General features: G+C 40.2%; 1 protein-coding gene across 3 annotated transcripts in view; it reads right to left on the bottom strand.

Moving 5' to 3' along the window:
• The window catches only part of pik3r1 (phosphoinositide-3-kinase, regulatory subunit 1 (alpha)), a 47,119-nt gene extending 26,362 nt beyond the window's left edge, over positions 1 to 20,757 (bottom strand). For 2 of the 3 annotated variants that reach the window (XM_088629330.1, XM_088629332.1), the window contains exons 1-2: positions 20,433 to 20,757; positions 17,103 to 17,858 (exon numbers count right to left, since the gene is read on the bottom strand). In XM_088629330.1, coding sequence (XP_088485456.1) covers positions 17,103 to 17,433 — 331 coding nt within the window. In that variant the 5' untranslated portion in view covers positions 17,434 to 17,858; positions 20,433 to 20,757. The remainder of the gene's footprint in view (positions 1 to 17,102; positions 17,859 to 20,432) is intronic. The other variant, XM_088629331.1, reaches the window with a different exon arrangement.
• Positions 20,758 to 22,465: the final 1,708 nt, after the last annotated feature.

Genomic DNA, 22,465 nt, shown 5'->3' with positions numbered 1-22,465 from the left:
AAGAAAGGGATGGATAATTAATGTTCCGTTGTTATGCATTTAGACATGGAAATGTTCCCTAAGCTCTTTAACTTGCAAATATTATCCATCTGTTAAAAAAGCCCAAATTAAGACTCCAGCCAGCTCAGTATATATTGGCCAATATTGTACCTAACCAGTTTGGCAAAAGCATTAGAACAAGTTGTTGTTTGGTGTTTTTGAGTGTGCTATCTGCAAATCACTTACCTTGCAAATAAGCTGTCATCTCAGTTTGGGTTCAGGTCAATACATGGTACAGAAACAGATTGTTAGGGTTACTAATGATCTTCCCATGACTTCTGACTATGGTTAATTTTAACACTCCTGACCTGCAGGACCTCAGTGGTGTCTTAGGTACTGTTAAGAATAACGCATAGCTTAGAAGGTGTCCCACAGGGCATTGTTCTTGGTTCCATTATTTTTTAGTAACTATGTTACCATTAGGTCATTTTCTTCATGGGTATGGTATCAGTTTTTATTTGTATGCTGCTGTTGATTAAATTTATGTTTGAACAAAGCTTAAGGTTAATCATGCACCATCTGCCTAGACACACTTCTTAGATAATAAGAAGTGATGTTCCCAAAATTATTACAAGTACTCAGGTCAGGAATTCTGATATCATCTTTGTTCTCAACATTGTGTTAGAAGGCTATGTTTTTAACACTACGAATGAGGCTGTTTTTTCCATCTTAACCGTTCACATCTCTCCCAATCTGATGCATCTTTTCAGAGGTTCACTGCTGGTATCTAAACATGTTCTTGTTCAACTGGTTCAGAGGCCAGCTTCGCAGATCTTAGTTTCAACTAAAATGCATGATCATAAATCACCTGTTTTAATTTCATTGCATTTGCAGTGAATTTCACAATAACATTCAAATATTGTTGTGCAACTTTAAGACTTTAAATGGTTTGCCTCATTAAATACTGTTAACTCCATATACACCTAAATCTCATTATACTCTTTGAACTCCAGACTTCTTTTAGTTCCCAAAACAAGGCTCTGAACATTGAGACACCTCAAATCATCCTCATTAAACACTGATTTAGATCTTGCAAGTCAATCAACACTTTGAAATCTGTTCTTAAAGATCACTTTCATACTGAAACTTTTAATTCTGTTTAATTTACTGTATAAGTAACTGTATACCTGTCTTGGTTTTATTAAATAATGCACCGTGAATTGATGCACCATATAAGCGGATATCTATATTTCTTAGGAACACTTCTACCTAAGATGTCGACTATAGAAAGGGCATTTGCAAAAAGTGCTAATTACCTAATTTAAAAAGTAAAGCCTAAATACTGCACAGAACTGCATCAAACGTTGCTGAGTTTAGGACTCTAAAAACTACTTCTGCTAAAATGAAAACAGGAAAAACCTTATTTAAGGTTAAAAAGATGTTCCCACTGCTCTAAAATTAGAATAATTTAATGATTGAGTCAGACTAAGAATTCTTTGCTATGTTTAGTTTGAAAAGTAAAGCCCCTGAGTTGCATTAGCCTAGATATTTTTTTTCCTGAGTTTTCAATGATCAGTACTCAATTAACTTCTCTTCATTTAACACAACAATTTGCTCTGTTTAGATGATTAGCTTGCAGTATTAGCTTAGACACTCCATTCTCCAACTCAGGCAGTTGCAACATTTTTCTTCAAGATTCAGGCTTATAACTGAAAGATATCAGAGCAGAAGTGCTTAGCTAATAAAGCAAGTAAAACTGCAAAAGGAACTGAATCTGCTCATCTGTAATATGCGGAGCAACGTCTTTGACCTACAACTAAGCTGAATAAATCAAAACCACATTTTCTTTTTTCTGCACAACTTGTACACACATTCTAAGGCACATTTAAGCGTTCTTTCCTTACACTTGGCGATCTTTTAATTCAGTCAGCAAACACGATTTGCCTGCAATAAGAAGATTTGCCAATCTAACTGCAGCCTCTTAAGGCAGGCACGTAATGAAACACACATGCACACACTCTCACGCACACAGAGCGCAATAAAACAGCAGGTTCCAGAAACACTCCAGACACTCTGCATTTTTCTTGGGTTCTTTTTTTTTTTTAAAAAAAGGCATATGATGTGGATTATGGAAAGAAATGGCTAACATAACATCTTGACCTGTGAAGTTATTATTGTATGCACTGAACGTATTGCACTACAAAAAATCCTCCAGTTAAGACCTATGGTTAAGAATGCAATTTCAGTTCATGCGTGTCCCCCCTGATTTGACCAATTGTGAACTTATGAACAATGCTGCAGAACTAAACAATTAGCATTTCAAATTTGAAAACAGTGACTATAAAAGACAAAGCACAATAACACAATGAACCACAGTTCTGGATAATGCACCTAAATTACAGTGTCATCAATGAAAACCTAGAAGCTGAAAGTGGTAATTAAACAGAAACAGAAAACAGGTTTCAAACAGGAGGCATTTTCTACTCCACTTCAAGTCTTGTAAAGAATGATGTTTCCAATTACTTCATAGTTTTTTACACAAATTACAGAAATGCACTTAGATCAGACTAGTTCAGTATACAATAGTTATACTACATTCAATAAGTACAAGATTAAATTAAAATTCAGAGTCAATTCGATGGTAAAACACTGCACATGGTATTCAGGTACTTTTCCTCCTTGGTAAACTAAAGACAGCTGAATCACATTAGAGGACAGTGCAGCATTTACCCTCAAGACTTTTTTCCCCCCGGAAGACTTGACTTCTTAAGAGTTTTTGTTCCCCAAATGTTTAATTTATAAATGAAACAAGACGGCCTGTTCTTCTTTTAGAACATTTTTTCATACTCTGAACCTCACAGTTTGAACAGAAGTGCTTCTGTCGATCACACCATGATTCACCCATAGTCTTTCACAGTTCTTAAAGCAGAAAAAAAAAAACTTAAGTAGCATTGCATGTGTTTTACAGTATTTAAACCATTAAAAAATGTTGAAGCACAATCCCATTAGTTCAAAGATAGGTAGCAACTAATCTCTTCTAAAATCTACTAAAATAAGGTAAACTGAATGAAATGTGACGCATTTATGCCATCCAGGAGAAAAAAGTAAATGAAAATGCAAAAATTGGGATCTTTGAAATGTCTTACCACAGTGAATTTTAACAATGTTAATTAATAAATTGCTCTATCATTTAACTATTTCTGCAGTTCAAAACAGATCTCAGCATTCTTGCTGGACATTTGCTCTGGGCTCATTGCTGCTCAGGCTCCTGCAGGAGTGCTCGGTACAAGCATTAGCCTATTACAAAATCTTGCCAAAAAGAGTCGTGTGAGCCTCCCCCCACACACACACTGTATTCCCACAGAGAGCAGAGCCGTTCCCCCCCACACACACTGCATTCCCACAGAGAGCAGAGCCCCCCCCCCACACACACACTGCATTCCCACAGAGAGCAGACCCCCCCACACACACACTGCATTCCCACAGAGAGCAGAGCCGCCCCCCCCCCACACACACACACTGCATTCCCACAGAGAGCAGAGCCCCCCCCCACACACTGCATTCCCACAGAGAGCAGAGCCCCCCCCCACACACACACACTGCATTCCCACAGAGAGCAGAGCCCCCCCACACACACACACTGCATTCCCACAGAGAGCAGACCCCCCCACACACACACACTGCATTCCCACAGAGAGCAGAGCCCCCCCCCCACACACACACTGCATTCCCACAGAGAGCAGAGCCCCCCCCACACACACACACTGCATTCCCACAGAGAGCAGAGCCCCCCCCCCACACACACACTGCATTCCCACAGAGAGCAGAGCCGCCCCCCCCCCCACACACACACACTGCATTCCCACAGAGAGCAGAGCCCCCCCCCCACACACACACTGCATTCCCACAGACAGCAGAGCCGCCCCCCCCCCCACACACACACACTGCATTCCCACAGAGAGCAGAGCCCCCCCACACACACACACTGCATTCCCACAGAGAGCAGACCCCCCCACACACACACACTGCATTCCCACAGAGAGCAGAGCCCCCCCCCCACACACACACTGCATTCCCACAGAGAGCAGAGCCCCCCCACACACACACACTGCATTCCCACAGAGAGCAGACCCCCCCCCCACACACTGCATTCCCACAGAGAGCAGAGCCCCCCCCCACACACACACACTGCATTCCCACAGAGAGCAGAGCCCCCCCCACACACACACACTGCATTCCCACAGAGAGCAGAGCCCCCCCCCCCACACACACACTGCATTCCCACAGAGAGCAGAGCCCCCCCCCACACACACACACTGCATTCCCACAGACAGCAGTGCCCCCCCCCACACACACACACTGCATTCCCACAGAGAGCAGACCCCCCCCCCACACACTGCATTCCCACAGAGAGCAGAGCCCCCCCCCCACACACACACTGCATTCCCACAGAGAGCAGAGCCCCCCCCACACACACACACTGCATTCCCACAGAGAGCAGAGCCCCCCCCCACACACACACACTGCATTCCCACAGAGAGCAGAGCCGCCCCCCCCCCCACACACACTGCATTCCCACAGAGAGCAGAGCCCCCCCACACACACACACTGCATTCCCACAGAGAGCAGACCCCCCCCCCACACACTGCATTCCCACAGAGAGCAGAGCCCCCCCACACACACACACTGCATTCCCACAGACAGCAGTGCCCCCCCCCACAAACACACACTGCATTCCCACAGAGAGCAGAGCCCCCCCACACACACACACTGCATTCCCACAGAGAGCAGAGCCCCCCCCACACACACACACTGCATTCCCACAGACAGCAGTGCCCCCCCCCACAAACACACACTGCATTCCCACAGAGAGCAGAGCCCCCCCCACAAACACACACTGCATTCCCACAGAGAGCAGAGCCCCCCCACACACACACACTGCATTCCCACAGACAGCAGTGCCCCCCCCCACAAACACACACTGCATTCCCACAGAGAGCAGAGCCCCCCCCACACACACACACACTGCATTCCCACAGAGAGCAGACCCCCCCCCACAAACACACACTGCATTCCCACAGAGAGCAGACCCCCCCACAAACACACACTGCATTCCCACAGACAGCAGAGCCCCCCCCACACACACACACTGCATTCCCACAGAGAGCAGACCCCCCCACACACACACACTGCATTCCCACAGAGAGCAGACCCCCCCACACACACACTGCATTCCCACAGAGAGCAGAGCCCCCCCCCACACACACACTGCATTCCCACAGAGAGCAGAGCCCCCCCCACACACACACTGCATTCCCACAGAGAGCAGAGCCCCCCCCACACACACACACTGCATTCCCACAGACAGCAGTGCCCCCCCCCACAAACACACACTGCATTCCCACAGACAGCAGAGCCCCCCCCCCACACACTGCATTCCCACAGAGAGCAGAGCCCCCCCCCACAAACACACACTGCATTCCCACAGAGAGCAGAGCCCCCCCCACACACACACACTGCATTCCCACAGACAGCAGTGCCCCCCCCCACAAACACACACTGCATTCCCACAGACAGCAGAGCCCCCCCCCCCACACACTGCATTCCCACAGAGAGCAGAGCCCCCCCCCACAAACACACACTGCATTCCCACAGACAGCAGAGCCCCCCCCACAAACACACACTGCATTCCCACAGACAGCAGAGCCCCCCCCCCCCATATGAACACTTTGTTCCAGTATGGAACAAAGGTTCTTGCATGTAGATCACAGTAGGATAATTCTACAGTTTGCAGAATTCAAAGAAAACTCAAAGTGGTCAATTATTCATGTAGTAACTGATCCCTATTAATGATCAATAATATTTTAGAACAAAGCTTACTGGTCTCATGTTTTAATTGACAATTTAGAATTAATAGCTTGCTATACATTTATGAACCATTATTTGCAATCCCTAAAAGCCATACAGAAGGCACTATACGGTGCCTTACAGATGTATTCCAACCCTTGACAAGTTCTCTCATTTTACTGAATTACAAATACTACATTGAAATTGCAAAAGGTGGCTCTACAAAATAATAAAATGTGGGGATTTAATACTTATGCAAATAGCATATTTGAGTTTGCTATTTTTCTTAAGAATATGTCCTAACATAAAACAATGTCATATAAAAATAATTAATTTTGAGTATCAGTGCTTAGAAATAAAAATATCACAGAGAACTAAATTTCAATGTAAGATTTGCAGTTCAGTAAAATTTGAAAATTGGTCAAGGGTCAGAATACTTTTGCAATGCACTGTATATATACTCACAAAGTTGATAAAGCAATCAATTGTTGCCTTAATTACGTTTTTCTCTATAATACAGCAAGTCTAAGAAACAGAAAAGTAAAAAGGAACTCATCTGCCACTGAAGCCAACAGTAAATGTCATTAATGCATTGACAAAAGTTATTATTAACTTATCACTCATGAAATCATGTCCGTAGATGAAATCAGACATTATATGAATAAACGTATAAATAACTTTTTAATGATGCTGTCCATATACTCCTAACCTACAGCTTCATGTCCACTGTAACATGTCTAAGTTTGAGAGCCACAGAGAGGACAAGTCCTAGCCATGCAGGCGACTAGAAAGGCCATTGAATGTCTGAATTAATTGTGAAGGAAGCTGCAGCAATTATAACACTTGTCCTGATTCATCACAATGTAAGGAATCTGAATCAATGAATCAGGCATCTGAAACTCAGTGCAAAACCGTCATCAGAACTGAAAGAAACAGCCCTGCAAAATCCAGAGCTATCACAGCAGTAAGCCAAACATACCATCCGAATCAGCAGAACACCTTTCTAGACCATCCAATTTGAGACTGCTGCTCTAATTGATCTGACAGGAAAGCAAAAGCATGACCAGATTTATTTTCTAGTTTTATTTTTTTGGAGATAGACAAAAAAAACACCCTACAGCATATCAACGATATTCTTGTGTTTTTCACTTGGAAGTCAAAGACCTCCACCAGTGGTCTACACAGCTGTCAGTACTCTGCTTCCTTCCCAGTAAGCAGAAGCCCTGCATTCTTCCTGAAGCCAAGCAACCAGAATCTCCTTAATAACACTGTTCAGTCCTGCAGATGTTAGTCAGAGCACTGATGGGGCCCAGAAAAGGAGCAGGGGACATTATCTCAAACTCCAGCTATGCAACTTGTCCTGTAGCAGTTCAGCAGGCAGCTTTGTCAATGTTTTCAAGTTTCAAGTAGGCCCCATGTGTAGTTCAGTTACATATTCAAAGAGCATTCTAGAACGGCTTGTACTACAGCATATTGCACAAGGGTTTAAGCATTATACGCCTGTGGACAAGCTACATACTGTACATGCTCACGTCTGTTCTGGATATTCTTTAGCATTTGGTACTAGCATATTTATCTGATGTTACAACAAGATTTAAGCAATCTCATAATAATACAATAATTTATTAAATAAAACAATTGCATTCTACACATTACACATACATGTTCATATAAGTGCTCTATTAATGACCAATTTATATTACTGAACAAAATAAATTATCAGTATGGTTTTAAAACAGGCTATAGTACAACAGAACAAGCAGAATAACATTTGATTATACTTTGAAATACTCTCACAAGAAAAGCAGGGAGGAATGAAGAAAAATGATACTGTGGGCTCCAAAGATACACTAAGGACTCTGTGAAAATAGGAATGACGTACATTAAGTTCAATTAGGTCGAATATTTTAAAAGAAGCCATAACACTGTGAAGCTAAGGAAAAAAGCCAATGTCTCAGACAAGTAAATGCGGAACCTGAATGAAACTCTGAAACAAAACAGGAGACTGATGCAATGTCTTTTTCCACATGACTGAATGTCAAGAGAACTCCTTCAGAAAGAGGAATAGAGAATCTGAAGCACTGCATCAGTATGAAAGGACCTGTTTTCATTATGAATTGCCATTGTAACCAAGCATCACAAAAAGGAATTAAAAATATGCTCAGGGATCAACACCTTAAAAATAAAAGAAAAGGGAAAAGTAGTTTTCAGACAAGCCCAAACATGTTTTTGCTATTCTGAAGACCAGCTACAGAAACATAATAGCGACATCACAGGAACGCAAATATCAAAAAGTAACAAAAATTAGGCCACATTTTTTTTTTAAATGCTGCAGGTTATTTTTGCTATACTGTTTTTTCCATGTATCCATATTTTTGCCAAGGACAATGGACAGGTTATATCTTTTTAATGCTTCTGGTCTTGAATGTCTTCAATAAACCTTTCTGCATAATCGATCCTTACAAACCATTTTCAGATGGGAATTAATTAATGGGTGTTTGCATTGTGTGTAAAGCCAGCCAAGTGTGACCTGTTTTACAATTAGACTGAAGCTCAAAGTGTGCAATGCTAGTAAATACTGAAAATTTCATTTTTCAAAAACTAATGGCTGACACACCAAGTTTCCATTCAAGACTGCTCATACTAAGGGACTAATCATCTCCCACAGCAATATCATACAAATATAAAGGAAACACAAGAGGTCTGGTTACTAATGGTAGGAGGCATACTGGCACAGCTGTCTCACAGCTCTTGGGTCTCTCAGCTTGAATACAGACTGAGGCACCTTTTGGTGGAGTTTGCATATTCTTTTAACGTAGACAATGATATTATAGACAGCTTTAAGTTTCTTCCCACCTTTGAAAGACTCAGTAGATTTGCTGGCGTCTCTATATTTTCTGCCTGTGTGTCTGTCACGGACTAGAGTCCCATCCAGGGAGTAGTACCTCTTTATAGCCCATATATCCAAGGCCGGCTCTGGGATGCTGCAGCCCTTTCCACGAAGAAGCAGTATTCTCAGAGGCGATGAATGGAATTATTAATGGCAGTTCAGGGATTAGGCAAGTTTTCCACTTGGCTGTTCTACTGTAAACAGCTTAAAAATGTTCAAACCATGTAAATGTTTTAAAATAAATGTTTACTTCTCTTAACATCAGTATTTTCTTAGGGATCTGTTTTTATGCTGATTGGACTTTCCATATCACTGGTATTACATTATAATATATACTTCGATGGGGAGGGGTGTTCCATAATATTTCCTATCTTTTTGAATATTAGCCTAAAAGGACCCCAAAACTTTAAAACTGAAATTTAGGAAGAAAAAAAAAGATGTAGCTATTATTATTGAATGCAGGAGTCTTGCTATTTTTTAAATTAAAAACACGAGGGATTTACAATTCACTCCTCTTATTTGGTCGGATCTCTCCAATTCACAAGCTCCATCCAGTTGTTTTCCTGGAGGAAGGCAGGGGATGAGCTTCAGCAACTGGCTGGATAGTTCACTGCAGACACCAAAGCCTCTTTGTGTAACAAACTGGATCTACGTTTCACGACCAAACTAAAAGAGGACCAAAATGTTCTCTGAGCTGTTAAAAATCTTCCACCCCCTGCAAGAAGATGAAACATTACCTTAGTTTCACTACCACAGTCCATAATAAACACAGGACAGTGATGCAGATTATTGTACAGATCAGAAGCCCAGCTGAAAGCAAGCTGACACAGACACAGTCTTGGGAAGGGCAGGTTACATTTCTTGCCAGTTCCCCCCCCCCCCCCCCCAACATCTGCCACTCTGATGTTAAACCCCTGTGGCTCAAAGCATGCCGTGCCCCTGCAGACTCTGAAAGCAGAGGGAACTTCAGAAACATCAAGACATTTTGCAAAAAAAGGACAGGAGGAAGGGGAGAGAGAGATCTGCCAGATCTTTCAGTGACCAGCAATAAATCACAAACACTCTGAGGCGCGGAGAATTCAACACCCAGCCCCCAAATCCTGGGCCTCTCAGTGAGTGAACAGAGGCCCATTCTTTTCCTGATGCTACATTTACACTCTCTACATGCCCTCGCTCCACCACTGACCGCCGGCTAAACATTGCAAGCCTTCATCGCATTTCGCCTTCCCAATCACTAGGACAGGCATTCTACCATCCTGCTACACAGAAATCACTCTGAAGGAAATAAACAAGAGCTGTCATCAAAAGAGTGCCAACGGGTCTTACACGAGCATCTTCCAGCTCTCCCCCCCCCACCTCTGCATTTCTTTCATCTCGAGTGCTTAATCTTCTGAATCTGTTAGCCTTTTCCATTTGCTGGTTCCACAGATATGCAGCTGAGCATTTCCTGTAAATGCATTCTGAATCTCATGAGAGGAAGAACACCCTTCAGTACTGCTTTTGTTTTATTACTCCTGTCACCTCGCAATATGCAATAACCCGATAAGACTTTTCCAATAAAATAAATCAGGCCCCATAGACGCTGAATGACACTATATTTTGACTTTTAAATACAGTGAAGCGCATCGCCAGACTCAAGGGTGATCACTACCAAACCGAGACAAATTGTTCTTGCAGCCAGTATTTTTTAATGCCATTATATAGATTTATTTGTATTCCAAAGTTAGTTTTAATTTCGATACAACTTGTCATTTTTAAGTAATTGTTTGCCATTTACCAGAATACCAGAACATTTACACCAGCCTAGCATTCATTTGTTTGCCGTGTTGGTGTTAACCTTTTCACATGGTGACTGATGGCACTGGAAGAAAAGGCATTAACTGCAGCGATAGTCCTCACCAGCTACTGATTTTCAAGCATTAACTTCAGTCATGAGGGTTTCATTAAAGGTATACAGTAATTAATCCCTTTATCATTTTATGATATTGATACAGTAAGCAGTGGCAAGGAAAACATATCAGTTGATACCATCTAAAACAGATAGTTATTTTTTGCACATTGCTCTTGAATGTCAGTTCTGTAGAAGTTAATAACTAGTAATTGTAATGTACATGCCTTCTAGGGACCAAATTCCTATCTCTTCAAGCAGTTCAAAAAACAGGTAAAGCTTTAAGAATGCGTGTTCCCATTAATATTATATAGTACAGAGAAAGTGCCTGTTGTCAAAAAAAAAGAAAAGAAGAAATGAAAGAGCTGGGGGAAGTTTTTTTTTGTATAACTGATGTATGAAGGGACTGCGACTCTGGACCAAGTGTAGTAATGAACTGGACATGAACCAATACAAAAAAAATCACTTTAAAAGTCACTACACTCAAAGAAATACCTCAAAGCATCTCGAGTTAATTAGCAAAGAAGAAAGCATTGACCCCTTCAACTTGGCATTTGAGACGTTCTAACCAGATTGAGGATTCCGACGATACAAAATTCAGCGAGAAGGAACTTGTGAGATAATTCATTTTGTCACGATTTTCAAAAAACGCTTAAAATTAACTTGTTTGGATCACAAGCTTTCTACTGTTTCTAAACTGTTTCTAAATGTTTTACAACATCCCAAATACGGCCTCGCAAACATGATCTCAGATTTTTTTTTAAAGACCAGCAATAAAGCCCGTGATCCCATGATGGGGACACTGATCCTAAGACCTTCAAATTAATTAATCAAATAATTTGATGGTTTTCCTTAAATTCGAACTCAATTGCTTCAACAACTAAGGTGTAACCCTGAGACTGGTTGAGTTTGATCTGATTTGCTTGGAAATGTGTTAAAGGAATTATGGTCAAGGTTCACACTGCCTAGCTAAGAGCCATAATGGGACTTCCAGAATGCTACTATAAATGCAGACCACAGCAGAACTGACAATAGGCATTTTTCTGACACCACTCAGAAGTCACGCTAATAGTGGTAATTCTCAAGACCGATGTCATTTTATTTTTATTTTTATAAATCATTTAGAACTGCACCTAAAAAAACAGTATTTTGACAAAGCAAATTAAGATATAAAAACACATTTGTAGGCTGAGGCATAGTATATTTTCCCTATAGAACAGGGATAAATCCTTCAACTATACTGCCCGAAATAATCAACAGAATACACACATACTGAAGTAGAAGGAGTAGTTATTATATTGCAGAAAACACAATATAAATTTACATGCAGATCAGTAAGCAGAAAAACACATCAATGAGATACTGATAAAGCAGGGTAAGAACCATGTTTAAAAATAAAATAGTATGAATTGTAAAAAAACATCTGAAACATGACATCTCTGAAATGCACAAAGTCACAGAATTATATATTTTAAAGGCACTTTTGGAGAAACTTCACGAAGTCTACATAAATCACCACTTGTACAGAAAATAACATTTTTGCAATTCTCTAGCAACAGCCACATCAAACATGCCAGTACTGATGAAATATATTTGTGTATGTTTCTATTTTCACAAACCATTTACCATAAATAAAACCATACTTTGCTTCTTGGAATCTGAACAAAAAGGGCAGCATTTAATTTAACCAGAGAAGGATTTACAACAGTTTCTCTTCCATTTACAAAACAATATGTCCTCTTACCCAAGACAAATATACAGTGTGATATATTAGGGAGAAACTAGGCAATGTATTGTAGTTGCTCCTAGGAATCTGTCTGTTCCGTTAACATAAGTCCCCAGTAAGCTGGTCATCTACATCACATGGAGATTAGTCGGCAGAAAATTTCACGAGATGTGCAAAATCCTTTGTGCTAAAAGAAATGCAATTTTATCTCCTTTTTATGCAGTTGTAACAAAGAGGAACTGTACACCACATGCACTTTCAGCCAGCCAGGGCTGGAGCTGGGGGTACAATGCACCATGATCTGGAGCAGTGCCAGCTGTATTGTCTTGTGTGACCAGTTAGCATTCAGCTGAACTGGACTGGAGTTACAGAGAATGTAGGTTAAAGCCAAGATGAAGCTGGGAAAAACTGATGAACATAGAGGAGATCAGCCTGGACTTATGTTTTATTCTAATATACATTCCATCATTCTAGACAGTTTAGAAAAAGAAAATCACAACATCCTTCCACAGAGTGAAACCATTCTTAGCAATATAGCTAAGTGTTTAATTTAATAACACATTCTTGCAAATAACACATTGAAACAAACATTTAGCACACCTTCAGATTTCTTTCTTTTTCTGAAACTATTTTAGCCAAAATGCACATTTATGAAAATGCACACCTTTTAAGTCAAGTGTAAAGTGTCAAATTCTTCTGAGCCAGAAAAAATAAGACATCCTGTTTCTTCATTTGATAAGTCATCCATTGAAACGGCTTTCACAAATCATTTTATTAAGAGAGTACAAGTTTAAGTCAGTTTATTCCTCCTTTATATTTTTTTCCTCAGTCACAAAAAAAGTCCTGTATGTAACTAGAAGCAGGAGCAATAAGGAAATTCAAGCTGAAAGATCTTCCCCTTACCGGTATAAAATAGGGATAAATTAAACTTCCTCGCTGACTTTCATTACCGACCAAAAAAGAGAACAGTGCACGTGTGTTATTCAAATTGAACGACAGAGATTCTGCACTATTTTTTAATGCATAATCACTACTCACCCTTCTCGTACTCAGCTATTCAACTATCATATACTGTATAGCACAAGCCTGCAGGGCAACTTCATGGTTCTTATTTGAACTCTTGCTGAAGAGTAATACTTACACAAATGTGAAAGATTCATTAACCAGTTGTACAGCCAACAACTGCATCCTTTCAAAATGCCAGTGAAAAGGAGACATGAATGGAACTACAGAGGGTACTAACATGGTAGGATCATTTGGTCGTGTCAGAGGAATAATCACTCAACATAACTGCCATTTTGCAGCTGTTAAATAGTGAAGCTTCTAACCAGAACTTCATTTTGCCCACTTCCTAACCACAAAAGAAAAATGTTTCATGTATTTTTGCCTCCTTACATATTACATATCAGGTGCCAAATTAGTCTCTACCATTTTTCAATAAAATACAGCTCCTCTAAGCTGCACTAACAAGCCTAATACTGCATCAAATAACTAAGCAAAACAAAACAGCGAATTTTCCCCAAACATCAGAATCGCTCTTGCCAAGAGATGCACTTGTTATACTGTCTGGCTCTTGCAGCTTTTTGCACAATGTCAGTACCAAAATATGAATGGGACTGTCCAGGCTACATCCCACCAGCAAAAGCCAAGCAATAAAAGGCCTAATAAACTTCAGTGGCATTTACTTTGATACACGACTATTTATTGCTAGCCACAGTGTATGGTATCGTTTAGACACCTTAAGACATACTAATCATAGACTGGCCTCGTACGATATCAATTTACAGTGTATTTTTCATTAAAAGATGCTTTCTGTAGGCGGATGATTAGTCACACAAATAATTTCATAAAAATAGTAACGTATGGGGAGTCTTAACTGGCAGGAAAGGTGCTTCCAAGAAGCAGTTTAAACGAGTAAGTCTAGACATTGCTGGTTTGAGTCTGTGCTTTGCCTTTAGCCAACTGGGTCTTGGACTCCCCAGGCAGTAGTGCAAAGCTGAGGAGGACAAACTCAATGTTTGTAGCTAGTGTGAGCACTCCTGGAGCCTTAACATGAAAATGGAGAAGTGATATGACACTGACCTGTCTGCAGTCGATTGTGTAAGATATCAATCTCTTAAATCAACATATTTAAAAAACATCGAGATGGAAATAAGTTATCTTATTGAAAATAAAAGGAAGGCAACAAAAAAACTTGACAGTTTTGCTCACAGTCTCCTTCAGCTTCCACAGAAGTGCAATGTGGTCACACAAATAAACGACACCCAACGCCCATCACTGATCGTGAAATTCATAAATTTAAAATCCGATTTTTGCTTTTCCTCTAGAGCAGCCATTCTTAAACATGCTTAAAAATGTTTATTAATTTTTAATTCTGTCCTCTTTTTCTTAAAGGTATTCAGAATAAACCATAATATTAGCACTTCCCAGCCCACGTTTAATACTTTTCATCATAAAGGTAATTAAGGAAATACAAATATGTAACTAGACAAAATGTGTAAGGCCTAATTAAGGTGTCTGGTTCTGAGGTTCTGACAAATGCTGACTTATTTTACACGATAAAAAAAGAGTTCCCCTGCACATTAATGAAACGGAGGGACATCCACCATTTTCTTAAGTTCTGATTAAAAGTATAAGGGTATACAAACAGGTTTACAGTGCCCATTCTGTGGTACCAAAGGAAAAATGTTCAGACAGGCAGTTTATTAAAATCTTTCAATTACATCAAAGGTACATATCAGGGGATCACATGCAGCTCACAGGGAAGTAACTCTGGTCCCTGATGGAATTTTACAGGCCTGAGACATGATCTAATGAGACTCCCTGCTACGCCTCTCTGAGAGAAATGATCCATCCTGTTGCATTACAGGCTGAACAGGTGCCTTGTACATGCTTTCCTACATTCTTCACATACCGTGACCACACTGAATCTTAATTGAATTGTCCTTAACATATACACAGCATGGCGCCCAGTCCAGGGTGTACCCTGCCTTGCGCTCGTTGCTTTCCAGGTAGTTCCCACGACACCGTATGGTATAAAGCGGTTTGGCAAATGATGTGAGGTGACACTCACAGCACGGCACAAACCGTGTGTTTCCGAGGCCCAAAATAGATTTTACTTTCTAAAACAATTTGAACCACGCTGACCTATTACAGAAAACTTAAATCACCAGAAATAAACGTATCACAGTGCTCCGTGTTCACTGTAAGTCATGGCTAAAAACAATATGGGCAGTAAAGGAGCAATGGGAAAGCAAGCAATCACTGCCAGCCGAATCAACTGGTTTCATTCACAGCATCATGAAACCAACCTAGGACAACCGAGGAAAGATGGAAAACCTAGGACAGATTCTCATAGCTATTAATTTAGCAGTGGGGAGCCAAAGAATGTTGCTGTTGCACAGCCTCTTTCTCACATCTGTTGCTTTGCATTACCATAAGCCGAACATTCGGTGCTTGCCACAGTCAAACAATTAAAGACACAAGTTGTTTTTGCAGGCTTAAAGGGTGGCATTTTGTTCACATCACAGTTTTGTCAAACAATCATAGCATTTTATTCAACTGTGACAAAGACTACACAGATTTCAGCTGAGCTGAAAATCGTATTAAATATCTGCTTGAGGAGATATAGATCTTGGGCATCAACACCTGGTCACTGGCATGGACTATTTGCTGAAAACACAGCGGTATACTTCTTCATGATCTAATCTCTGATAAATTCAGTATCATGCTGTTAAAGAGATTTTAAATACTCAAGCAAATCAGAACATGTTACAGGCTCTAGATCTACCTCACTTTCAGCTCCTGTTAAATTAAACTGAACTAAAACAAATTTGTGCAATACAGCAATCAATTAACAATAAGCAGTGCAACAACACATCATGGTGACAAATATTTGTTGACACTATAAACAAGTACACTTAAACTATGCTTCTGAGAAGTAACTGGTACCACATCACACAAGGTGAACAATCTAATGTTACATGAGCAAAGACTCATGCGTTTGACTAAGCCATGTGCAAGATGAAGTCTACCTTTCTGTCAAAATAGACCCTACATTTCTCACAAATAAAAATTGAAAAGTTTGGTTTGTAAATCAATAAAAGGAAATTAGAAATGAAAAATGGGCTAACCACACTCGTATGCATAAACCTGGATGGGTGATGGTATCTCAGTTTCAGCCTTCCTAACGGGGAATATTTGTACAGGATGACAAATATCAGGTTCCTTTCATAGAACTAAACAGAATCCAATGACATTTGGGAAGTCTACAAAAAACAAAGCTCAGTGTTTTAATTTCTTTTACATATACAACAGTCCAATTAAAACATGAACATACGTGAACACAGCAGACAATCTGAATTACTGCATGTTTCTGCAAATTACGTCTCCACACAGAAAGGGAATGGAATTCATTGACTGAAGTATTTGAAGGCATATCAATAGTTCAATTCAAGAGATTCTGTAAACTGTAAAAATCAAACAACACTCAAAAACCTCACTGATTTTTAAAGAAAAATTACACTGAAATGATCACATGCTAACGTAATACTACCTATTTTGAAATGAAACTGCTTCAATACAGAATGGAAGACTGGAACCTTTTTACTATTGTGGTGACAAGTTACCTATCTCTACCAGGAAAAGACCATAGGAAAAGTTATGGCAAATAAGTAAGGTAAGTCTTGATACGTTTCAAGATACCGGTTGTTTTCTTAAAAACAATATCAAAGACACAGTCTTAGTAGAATACAAGCTTCATGCAAACTCACCTTGTTCCGAGTCCGAATCCGCTTTCGTTGGCCCCGGTGCAACAGGCAGTGGTCTTTGGGGCCTAGGTTTTGGTGTTGGGGGTGAAATTCTCTTTTTCCCTATGAACTCAACGTAGGTTCCAGGAAAGTCACCCTTTTCCTGTGTTGTTTCATTGAAGCCATGCAGCCAGCCTATTTCATCAGGCTTCTCTTCAAAACCGTCACCATACCCAAGAGCCAGTAACGCACCCTTACTCACAATCAATATGTCTCCCAGATGCAAATCAATATCTTCCTCCCTTTCCTTCTTGTAGTCATAAAGTGCTCTGTACTGGTATCCTTCTGCACTCATGTTGATGACTTAAATTATTAATCCAAATGTACCAAAATTAACAAACCCCTGTCAAACCTGTCAGCTTTACAAAGCAAGGCTGTTTTGTTTTCTTATACTCCCTGAAGTAAGATGTAAAGGGAATTTTAAGGATTCGCTAAAAGCAAGAAATCCAACACAAGCACAAAAACAGTGTCAATGTTCTTCTAAAGCATGGAAGTCCGTTGTTTTGCAAGATTCTTCGCAAATGTCCTCTCTTGATTCTTGGTTAAGATAGCTGTTCCTTTCTTTTTCTCACCTCTGTATCCTCCGTCTTTTTCTTCAATGCTTCAAAATGTCACTTCGTTTTAAAGTCCTGCAATCTGCTGCACCTTCATGGTGCTTCAGACTCAGTATGCCCATCTGTCTAATGACTTCGGCTGAAGCGCTCCAAATGCATCCCTGACCTAGAAAACAGACCAGAAGACCTTTAGTACGTGCTTCAAGAACAAAACATCGGGGTGAGACAGATTTATACAATCTATGTGCATTCCTAGGGATATACATGACCTAAACACACATGCTTAATTTTTCATTGTCAAGCATTTTCATTAAATTATGCTAAAGAGTCAATATTTTTTATATTAATCCCTTTGCTATTTTGGGGTTATCGAACATGTGATCCACTCATTAGATTAATAAAAAATTAAAACTAAAAGCTCTTTTGGCATAAAATGCATTTAGAGATCAAATGCAACTGCAGAATCAACGCCTGATCGACACACAGCACACCCATGCAAATACGTGCCTGTGTATCACTTTAATCCCACCAGGAATTCTAATCTACCAGGGTGCTACCACAAAGTGACCAATGTGATTTGAAACCATAATCTCACCCTTGACCTAAAAACATGGAAAAGAAAATGCAGTCAGTAGGGATTACTTATTTTATGATTTCCAACACAAATCTCCACATTTCCTACATTTAAGATGTTTCTAACAATTATCAACCTCTAACCTCACGTGCTTAAAACTTTAACCTTTTTTTTTTCCAGAAAAAGCAATCTACTCCTGAGAAGATTTTAGCTCTCCTGTCTGCTGGCACAAAATAGAATCCATTTAAGATAACACATTTTTGAAAAGATGAGTAAAATGGATGTTACAAAACAAAATTAAGAGTAATGCAAAATTAACAGCATGTACAACAGACACTAAAAGAATAATTATAATTCAATACACTATAAAATTTAAAAAGGCCTAGAAAATTTAAATTGAGTGTTAAGAGTTTACTTTGCTTTTTTCCGAGCTACTTAAGTTATAAGCCAGATACAGCGTTTTAAACACGCTTCTGAGAGGTAACTGACATTGTTATAAAGCTCGGTTCAGTATTTATATATAAGGCCATAAATACGTATGTGTTTTATGTTAACATTATCCAGGCTTCCTTTTATTCCTTTTATATTATTATGTGTTATGGTTAAACAAGTATAATAATACATTGTGGATAATGTTTGAACTTGTTGATTTTATTACCAGGGTCTTTTTTAAAACGAGAAAACCTGTCTCATCTTTTATGTTTCATTCCGTACATATCCTTAACAAAAGCAAAATCGGGTAATTAAAGTGGTTCACAAGGGTCCATATTTTTCTATTGGAAAATATAACACTAACGCCCTCAAAAGCACGCTGTAACAATTGATAAATTGTCACTCCATCTAACGAACTATGTAAACATCTATACATTTGGATGCCCTTACTTCAAATAGTACAATTTGAAGTAAGCTTTTGAACAGCGTCGTCGATTATATTTTCGTCCATTTTCCCATTACTGACGGAGATTTCACCGTTCATATAGTATCAAAAATTTGGAGAATGTCCTATGCAAAATGTAATACCCTCGACAGACAAGAGGTAATTCCAACTCGCCTTGCGGGCCCCAGCACAAAGCCTACAGAGACGTTAGCAGGACAGGCCACGTCGAGTAGTGCTTTTCCCCAGCTGTTAGCGAATAAAGTCCATTCATTTGAGACTCGGAAAGTCAGAATCCAATACCGAGCAAAGAAAATGCCACTGAAACGACTGTAACGTACGACGTTTCACTATTAACGGAAGTTTAACTAATGCATGTACTGTATGATCATCATAATCATCACCACCACAAATCGTCCCCAACAGGGTAGTATACAAATCCCAAAAGTAAAAAGGAAACATTATCATCAGTCGAGCTTACACTTAAGTTGAAGTACATTGCACATCCAGGAGCTGAGACACATATACAGTATCATACAGTTCCTACATTATGTAGAAGATAGTCATTAGGGTTTGGTATGAAAGTAGAGTTCCTCAAAGGAACTAAGTAATTCACAAATAACTAAAGGGCTTTTTTTTCTTTGTAGCATTGTTTAAAATGCAACATCGATAAAACATGGCACTGCATCGTACCCGCCTTTGACTTACAACAATAACTGGAAGACATTTGCACAATAAAACAAAATAAATGACCTTATTATAAAACTTGGAAGACACATATCTACTTAACGTCATATAAACAGACTAATTCCGCAATTCAGAGACGGATTTGAAAATTAAGCAGATTACCTCCCTGTGCGTCATTTTTAGCACAATAATGTAGTTTATTTGATGCAGACCAGCCCAAACAACCTGCCTGCTTTATTCTTCAGGTCACGTTAAAAATAGACTAATACAAATCTTACAAAATACATATATTAAAACAATTCGAAACCTTCGAGCAGAGCACGGTTGGTTTACAAAATACTGTAACAATGAATGGCCACCGACAATCCTTCTCCACACATCAGTGAGCTGTACTACATGTGCAGCATTCCATTAAAAGACAGTCTTAACCAACAGCTTCATAAAAATAACATTCATGAACTGCCATCGGCCACTACAGGTGAGAGAATTACATACATTTAAGAGAAGAATAGGGGGAAATGATATCGACTCGACTCATTATGGTTTTAAACCGGTCTTTCGGTTGGCAACAGTCGGAAAGACAGGGACACCAAATTGAAACTCACTCGCACGCAGCAGCCCCGGGACCAGCGGAATGTTCCTTCCTTCCCGTAAAGCGATACAGTGCCACGATTTCAACTTGCAGCTCCACGTAAAAATAAGATCGCCACGGGGTAAAACCTGAAGACTCCACCGAAAAACTAAAAGCAACTAACCGGTCGCAGTTCCCCTTATAGTTCTCAACAACGTGAGTTGAAGGTGTCTTTTATTTTAAAGAAAAGATAGACGACCAAAAAGTCGCCGTCACTTGGTAAACCCTTCGGCAAACACACGGCCAGTACCAGAATTATCCGCCCAGAGCCCAACTTCCTCAACCTAGAGGCGAGCACAATGAGACACGTCCATCAAACACCGTCAGCATCAGCCCGCTTGAGGCCGCGCCTACATGGCAGCCTGAGCTCCGCCTTTCTTCAGCAGAGATGTCGCACGCCAGCACGAATCCAGCCAGCTTCTCATGTGGGAGCAGCGGTGGCGCATCCGTGCCAAACAGACCCAGCCCCCGCTGCACAGCTCTTGAAAAGAACACTATTCTGGACTCCTCCTCCTGGACTCCTTATAGCTGAACTGCAGCAAACACCCGTATTTAACCCATTCTATGGGCAACACTAAAATAACCTTCTTATATCCCTCCTATGAAATATCCTTCCTTGCTGACTATAAGAAGCTCTTCTCATGCAAAGGTCTTAGACCTGGAAGACAACTAGTAGTTATACTGTATGTATTTTGATGTTAACTGTGAAATTAGTTTTTAAAAACAAAGTTAACACTTCTTTCAGAATGTCTTGGAGTTAGGGTTCATAATTGTAAATGTTTTATAGAATAGCAAGCGGTAAGGACTATGATTTATATTTTAATTCCCTTTCAGTCATGGATTAATAACTATAATTCAATTCCAGCAAGCGATGGGCACAAGGCAGGATACACCCTAGATGGGACACCAGTCTATCGCAGGGCAGGCACAGAGACACAAACATGCACAGGCTCACACTTAGACCTGCATGTTTTTTTTCCCCAGAAGCCAATTAACCTACCTGTATGTCTTTGGACTATAGGAGGAAACCCACACAAACATGGAATTGAACCCAGGGCTGCAGGGCTGTAAGGCAGCAATGATAACCACTAATAAATAATTATTTGCATTTCAATAGCACTTTTTAAAACATTCCATAGCATTTTCCACATTAGCCAACGAAGTGTAGCAACAACCTGGGTGATACACAGCCACAAAACACCACAGGTCAGGCTGAGAAGTAGGAAATCACTTCACTAATTGAATTAAATGAGAAATTGAGTTTGACCAGATTGTGCATGCACAAAGTGGAAATCAGCCTAAATGCTAGGTAACAGCCCAATTCAGGGGACTTTGTTAATGACCAAGTAGTCAGGACCACAGTTTAACATCTCACCTAAAGCATCCCAAGTTACAGTACTCAGGTATTGAGCTGGATAGTCAGGTCCTTAGAAAAGAATGCTCACATCACACACAGCAGAAACCTGATTTCCTATCACAGTTCAAATCAGGCCCAACTTTTTTAAGCTTTTGAAGAAAGATCGGGCTTTAAGATAGTACTGCTGCTATCACATTAAGAATATTTTTGTATTCCTGAAGGAGACTTCCATATTTAACTTCTGGCATTTCCAAAGCACTGCACTTGGAAATTTTGTAACAATCAGTTCCTTAAGTATTTAAGAGATAATGAGCAAAACAAACATCCAAATCACAGTGAAGGCAATAACAAAGTTAGGTAGGGGAATAAATTAAGAGGGCTACATCTAGAGTAGCTCTTACTTAAAAGTAAACAGCACTACAGAAAATGATGAGGAAGTTGTGTAATAAGAGTAATTGCAGTCTCTACTGGGGAAGCTGTATTACTGGGGAGGGTGTGTCCTGGCTGATAAATTAACTTAATTTACTTCTGCCTTGTCACCTTCTCTGAGAAGGGCTTGCTGAGGGAACTGTGCGCTTTTCTTTTAGTGTTTAAAAAACACATTCTGTGGATCCTGGGACAAAAAGGGTCCCTGCATATTTTCCATCCAC

Source organism: Lepisosteus platostomus, chromosome 4 (genome assembly GCF_059453375.1).
Source record: "Lepisosteus platostomus isolate fLepPlt1 chromosome 4, fLepPlt1.hap1, whole genome shotgun sequence".
Taxonomy (NCBI): Eukaryota; Metazoa; Chordata; class Actinopteri; order Semionotiformes; family Lepisosteidae; genus Lepisosteus; species Lepisosteus platostomus.
This window is presented reverse-complemented; position numbering and strand designations above follow the sequence as displayed.